Consider the following 7,555-nt stretch of genomic DNA (forward strand, 5'->3'; position numbering starts at 1 on the left):
TTGGTACGGTTTTCCAGTGGCTTTGGTTTTTGTTCTAGGTCGCACCGTAAAAGGAGGCCGATGAGCATTTACTGGGTCATTGTGATCTGTATCGAATGAAGAAAAGGTCAACAGGATTGTCCTTTTAAGTCATATTTTATCTCAAGGCCACTCGAGGAGAGATGACTATGAATGCGTGGCCACGCTCGGATGCGATCTATAGTAGATTATCCGGTCAGACAGTCATTCTCCTGATCGAGGAAATCACATTATGATATGATCATGTGCAAGAACGACCTGAAAGACATCTTGCATTGAGTGGGAGATATTATTGGACAATAGAATTGGTAACGCACACTTGTATCGGACAAGTGGGAGATTGTTGAAGTAGTGTCCTCCACAATAAGTGCGTTTACATAATAAATCTCGTAAAAGGAATATCAGGGATTTATTTATTTATTTGTCAGCTGGTTATCGTTAATCGGTAATGATTGGCTGACTAGAGTTTGACATTAGTGTCGTGTGACGGCGGTGATCAGCTGATCTCTTTAGGTCACACCTATAGGATGATGCCTAAATTGGATAAATTAATTATTTGTATGAGATACGATATAATTAATTCTATGTATTAATTGACTTTTAATAAGTCGTGTGAATGTATTATTTGATGACGGGTTACGAACTCGGGCCAAGAGGATTTATTACTTAATTATGTGATAATTGATTAATAAATATAAATTAGAATTTATTAATTAATTGTTAATTAATTAAATTTATACGATATATGTATAAGTTAAGAGGTAAAGATAATTAGCTATTTTAATTTACAAGAAGTTGTAAAATTAGCTAAATGGGGTAGTATTGACACAATATATGTTGATAAAATGGTCTCATGATTACTTAATAGTTAAGTAATCATTAGTGGTTAATTTGTATTATTTAACTATTAAATAATTAAATTAATATTTAATTATGTAAGTGGGTTGAGACAAGGGGACCCACTCTCCCCCTTCATCTTTGTTATGAGTATGGAGATTTTATCACGGTTACTAAGAGGTATTCACAAGGAGGCTCAGGTTTCTTATAACCCAAAATGTGGCAGACTGGGACTTAACCATTTAATATTTGCTGATGATTTAATGATTTTCAGTAGGGGTGATCTACCTTCAGTTACTGCAGTGACTAATACTTTGAGTAAGTTTGCTAGTATCAGGGTTGCAGGCAAATCCTGATAAAACTAATATCTACATGGGAGGAGTTCGAGGAGATGTTAAACAGTTGATATTGGATGCAACAGGATACATTGAAGGGTCATTCCCTTTCCGTTATCTTGGAGTGCCACTAAATGCCGGTAAACTGAATAAAGAGATGTTTGCAGACCTCATTGCTAAGATACAACAGTCTTTGCACCATTGGTCAGCATACAAACTTTCTTATGCAGGCAGGATCAGTCTTATAAATATTGTTATCTTTGGCCTAGAACAATTTTGGTGTTCTACCTTGCTAATACCAAAAGGGGTCATGAAAATGATCACAAAGTTCTGTAGGAATTTCCTTTGGAACTCTGAGGAGGGAAATAGAAAACTTATTTGGAAGAGTTGGGTTTCTTGCTGTGCACCTCATCAGGAAGGTGGTTTCCAGATTAAAGAAGTTTTAGCTTGGAATAGAAGTGTAATGTGCAAATGGATTTGGGATATTGAGAACCATTCTAATAATTTGTGGGTCCATTGGAACTATGAATATAATATTAAATCAGGGATTTTTTGGGATCAGGAGATTAAACCCTGTCATTCTGAAAGTTGGAGGAACATCCTTCAAGTTAAGGATCTGCTTTTGCAGCAGTTTGGTTCATCTGATGCTGTGCAGCAGATTCTGCATTCATGTGCTAAGAATGGGAAACTGAAGATGGATTTGATTTATGAGCATTTTAGAACTAAGTTTGAGAAGCTTAGATGGCCTAAAGCTGTGTGGAGCAGAACTGTTCTACCAAAGCATAGCCTTATCACCGTACTTGCAATGCAAAATAAATTGGCAACTATTGATCAACTAAATAGCAGGGGTATATGTTTGGTGAATTGGTGTGTTTTGTGCAAGCAGGATGCTGAATCTCATACTCACCTGTTCTTTCGTTGTTCTTTTTCCTCAAATATTTGGTCCATACTCCTCCATTGGATGAAGATCTCAGGAAGGTCCATGCAGCTGAAAAGAGAGCTTAACTGGATGGTAAGTAGGAGAGCTAAGAAACATGGGAAAGCTCTATGGTTCTCAGGATGTGTTGCAACATTGGTCTATAGCATTTGGGAAGAGCGTAACATCCGAATTTTTCAGGGTATTGAGCATGATATCCAGTATGTGGTTAAGAGGATACAGTTTATAGTAAGTACTAGGATATTACATGTATTGCCTACATGTAGGCATGTAATGTTCCGGGTAGCTTGTAATGTTTGATTGGCTATATTAGTTGGTTCTACTTTGTAAGATCTGGCCTATTTATTCCCTTTATGGAAGAATAAAAGTGGCTTGCCTTTCTTGCAAAAAAAAAAAAAATATTTAATTATGTAACATAATTAAATATAAGACTTATAAGCATTTGTGGGACAAATGTCGGAAATCGAAATGGACCAAAATATTACATGTGGGTTGACACTTGTATAAGATAAGTGTTATTACGTGTGGCATAACTCACTAAGAAATGTTTAATTCATTTCTTTACATTTTGTTCTCTATAAATACCCCACTGTTTACAGTCATTAGATGATGATTTTGGAGACCAAAAAAACCTCAAAATAGACCCTTGGTCGTGCCATATTGAAGAGAAAAAGAGAAAGAAAAAAAAAACCTTATTTTCTTCATATTTTCTCACCAAAAACTTGATCAAATTGTTGATCATCATCAAAAATAATTCACAAAACTATATTATACATAAACTAATATTATTAGGGTAATAATATTACATACTATACAAGGTTATCCTACTAATTATCTAGTTAGTAATTATTAGGATTTTTGGGTTTAATCTTGGGTGCATCCAAAGGAGATTACCTATTTTGGTAATTGTGGTGTATTTGGAGGATCATCCATATTCCTATAGCTCAAGAACTACAAAGGTAGAAGACCTTTGTAGTGCCCTTACTGGCCTTAAACCATTGTAAGGATTTTTGTCTTAAGATGATTTTATACCATTTTTTTATATTTTTATTTGCATGCATGTAGATTTAGACCATATTAAATTAATTTATAATTTTAATATCATAAGATGAGTATTAACATGGTCTAAATGACTAACACTTAGACCTAACAAGGACTATGACTCGACTCAAACTAACTTCTTGACTTAGACTTGACACCGACTCGGTGTGACTAACCCATGACTGAACCAACATGGTCCATGGGCTCGTGAAAAATGCCTAGTGTAGCCTAGTGGACGTTTTTTTTTACTCTAACTCGGACCACTTGGTCGATATGCCTAACTCAAACCCAAGAGTGACCTTGGGTAACCCAACTGGGTCGTGTTCTAGACAAGACATGGTTCACTTGAACCATTGACAAGGCTAGACATGACAAACATAGACAACCACAAGCCTAACTAGGCTAGACCTCACCTGACTGACTCAAACTCTATTCTAGGTTTGGGTTAGGTTCGGAACATGGTTCATTTGAATTCCATAATCGAGGAGGATTGAATTAAAATGAGCTTTTAAATGGGCAGCATGCCGGCTATAAAAGGGTTATTTTGGTCAAAATTCTAATCCTAATTTGGCAGCATTCCGGCTTGAAAACATTCTTTTTCAAAAGAGGTAAGTTCAAAAGTTCGGGTATGAAAAATGGACTATTTCTCGAAAAAAAGGTTGAACACGACACATTTTTCGAAAAGCAAACGGGTTTCTTTTTTTTTTTAAAAAAAAAACGTGATTTTCAAAAAAAGAAAATAAAGGACTTCACACGGGAATCACGTAGCAAGTAGTCATTCGCATACGAGCATGAATGCATGAATCCTAGACTCAACTAAGTCTCGGTCGGTCTTCTAATTTGGGTCTATGCCAATGATCCCACTTCAGCTTGGAAGTCAAGCCCCCCATAAGTCCGTAGCTTATGGTAGAATAAGTACTTGAAGATTCAGTAGAGACCACCATAATATTTAAACCAAGCATAGTGGACGTCATCTCTTTACATTTAAATCGACCCAAGGGGGAGATGGCCCGATCCTTAAAGTCTCAATTGGGTTTATGCATGAACTATGTTGAAAAAAACTAATTCAATTGATTGGCCATTATTTAACTGTTCAAGTTACACTAGTGCCCAGCGGAGTCGCCAAAATGTGGATGTGGGAATTTGATGTATCCGCGGATGTTTTTTAAACACAAAGAGTCGAAGAAACCGTTTTAGAGAAAAAGGATTCGTGTGAAATTACGTGTTGGGAAGCTTGTTCAAATACCAAACTCTGCCCGTTGTAAACAACGACCTCTACTAATGACAAACAATGGCCAATTTTAATCGAACTAGTATTTGTCGAATGAATCCAATCATATTAAACCCAAACATGTGACAATCAATTCTAGTGGTTTAAATGCACATAACTTCGTCATGTGATTTAAACATGTGAGTTCATTAAGCTATTCGAACATAAATAAATAAACAAACAAAGAGGAGAGAAAGAAACTTCTTACTCAAGCGGCACTGTAATAAACATGGGTTAGATCACAATAACAATTGCAACAAAACCGTAAACAAAACAAAGCATTAACAAACACCAATCAACGAAACAAAGGGCCTCTTGGCTGAATGCTATACACGGCCAACATGGCCTACTACGGGTGCATACATGACCTATTCTAAGTCAAGTCGGGCTACAAACAAGTGACATGTGATACACATAATCATATGCAAATGAAAAGAAGCAAACATGTATCTAAATCAAACAATTGTTTCACAAAGGCATGCGATTGAAGAAAGCAAAAGGACTAAACTTAGATGTTAAAACAGCCTAGGGAAGCGTGCCATATGATTTGACACGTGACACAAATCAACCAAGCAAGCAAACATGACGACAATCGAACAAACATGCTAACGGTTTCAATTAATTCTTAATTAAAACAATTAAATCTAAACATGTTTATCTAATCATGTGAATAATTTTAAACATACATAAATTGGACTAATTCTTAGCCTAGAAGAACGTACCATAGGAGACAAACACGTGGCCTACATGTGAGACAAACAAATTGACACAAACAATTCTAATTCATTCGATTTCTTGCAATTCTAATTAATTAAACTTAATTAATTAAACTAGCATGTGAACAAACGACCAAATTAAACCATACAGACATGCATAATCTAATTTAAGCAAATACGTCTCATGTTCGTGTTCATACATCTCATAAACCATGTTAACATACGAATTAAAAATAAACAATTTCATTATTTAACTCAATTAACCATAAATTAACAATAACAATATCAAAGATGCAAAATTTAATAATAAAACATACTAATTAAACTTAAAAGCATGTTATAATTTCATATTTAAAACATGAACATTAAACTGAGCACAGATTTAAATAATCGAATAAATCTAGCACCATTAACTATGATCATGTGAAAACAATTCATATAACAATAAATTCCTTTTAAAACGATTAAAAACAACGATGAATAAAGGCTGACAGAAATGCGAGAAAGGGTAAAGAATCGAGCAAATTAATGCTCAAAACATTACCAATGCTGTTGTAAGAGGGCACAAATCAATCGAGGGCACTACCTAGATTGTGTATGAAAAATTTGGTGAATTGTAATGGATATTTGAGGTGGTTTCGAAGCAATTTTCGAAGGGTGCACGGGTGTGCTCTGTTTTGAGGGTTCGTGCTCAAGGAAGAAGATGAAGATGTTCCTTGAGTTTTTATCAATGCTTGAGGCTATGCCTTATGTTATTTGTGGTCTCTGATATGCTAATTTTTTGTACCCCCTCTCGAATGAGGCAAACGAAGCTTATATAGCTAGGTTATAGGGTTTTAAAACCCGGTTGGAGAATAGGAAAGTAGTTTGACTCGGTTTTGGTATGTGATCCTTATCTATCTTTTGGCTGGCAATGGAAGTATGAAAGGTATAAGAGTTTGCTTGCTTGATGGGAAAGGTAAGGAAAGACGGTGGATGAGCTTGGAGCTCAAGAAACGAGCTCCAAGAGGTCGCTAGAACAGAGCGCGGGTAAGGCTCGGGTTGGGTTTGTGGTGGCTCGTTTGATCTTGTTTTGGGGTTGGCTTGGATAGGCTATGGTCTATGGATATGTCATGGCTAGGACGTGGCTAGGTGGTTAAATTGCAAGGTGTTTGGTGTTGGTTTGGGCTCAAAAAACAGAGCACGGGATTGGTGTGCGGGCTGGTTTGAGCGTGGGTTTGGCTAGGGAAAGGGAAAGGGCTTTGGGCTTGCTATTGTGGGGTTCGAAGGCTGGGTCATGGGGGAAGGAAATGGGTTGAAAGTTGCCTCGAGGCTCGTGCCAAAAATCGGCCCAAATCGCATCAAAAATTGCTTCTCAAAACACTTCGAAAACGGGTTTTAATATCGCTTTAAAAAACTCGAACTTTCGAATTAATTAAAACGATAAATAAAAACCAACACAAAAATCACATTTGATCTTTTTAAACCAAAAAACCAAAATAAACAAACTTGATTTTTTAAACCAAAAATCGAATAAAAGCTTTTAAAAACAATTTATAATGATAAATCGTAAATAAAAGCTCCCGACTCGAATTACATTCAAATCGAATGAAATAAATTACATTTATTTCAAAAATCATCAAATCTTAAATAAATGAAATAAAAAATTTTATTTCACAAATTTTCAAAGCTCAAATGTAAAGAAACAAATAACCATTTATTTCAAAACAATTCAAAATGTCAATTTAATTAACCATTTTAATTAACAGAAATCGTCGATGTAAACTTGCTTAACATCCTTGTGATGTATCCGTATCACTAGCATGTCAGTTTGAGAATACATGTATCTATCGTCATCGGGTGGTTGGCGGGTTCTCTATAAGTTCCAATATCGACAGATACGAGTATCTACATTCTTCTTCTTCCTCGAGTATCTGTCTTTTTTTTTTTATCTTTCGTTTTCTTCCATTATTTCTTCAATTCTCATATTTTCAGTTTATAAAACTTGTTTATTTCTTTCAATCCATTTCAATAATTTTCCGACTAAATCCCTTATAACCAACATTTGCTGGTTTCGGTCACTAAATTCATACCCGGATTTAAAAGGCTCGATTCTTTCATATCAAGTCCCTTGAATTCGTCTTTGATATATGATTTTTATTCTGTTTTATCTTCAAGATTTTATTTCCCAGTTTCTGTTTTAACTTGTCTTCAAGTTTTGCCCTTTTCGTTTTCGACATCGTATATAAACCATAACTTGTAAAATCCTTGTAATTTATCGCTTCCTTATGCATGTAATATGATTAAATCACTTCTACTCGAGTTATACCAATAATCGACGTAGATTAACCAACGAACAATAACGGCTTAATGAGTCTGAGTTTCACAGTCAGAACCCCACTCAGGAACAGACGCACGGTCT

At 35.4% G+C, this 7,555-nt stretch overlaps 1 protein-coding gene across 1 annotated transcript; it reads left to right on the forward strand.

Annotated features, from left to right (window-relative positions):
* The first annotated feature begins 1,227 nt into the window (after positions 1-1,227).
* LOC141618768 (uncharacterized) lies at positions 1,228-2,427 on the forward strand. The gene has a single exon (XM_074435849.1). It carries the CDS (start codon positions 1,228-1,230, stop codon positions 2,425-2,427), a length of 1,200 nt encoding a protein of 399 aa, XP_074291950.1.
* Positions 2,428-7,555: the final 5,128 nt, after the last annotated feature.

This window comes from Silene latifolia, chromosome X (genome assembly GCF_048544455.1).
Source record: "Silene latifolia isolate original U9 population chromosome X, ASM4854445v1, whole genome shotgun sequence".
Taxonomy (NCBI): Eukaryota; Viridiplantae; Streptophyta; class Magnoliopsida; order Caryophyllales; family Caryophyllaceae; genus Silene; species Silene latifolia.

Coding starts and splice junctions, on each gene's coding strand:
- LOC141618768 (XM_074435849.1), top strand. CDS start 1,228: ATGGGAGGAGTTCGAGGAGATGTTAAACAGTTGATATTGGATGCAACA.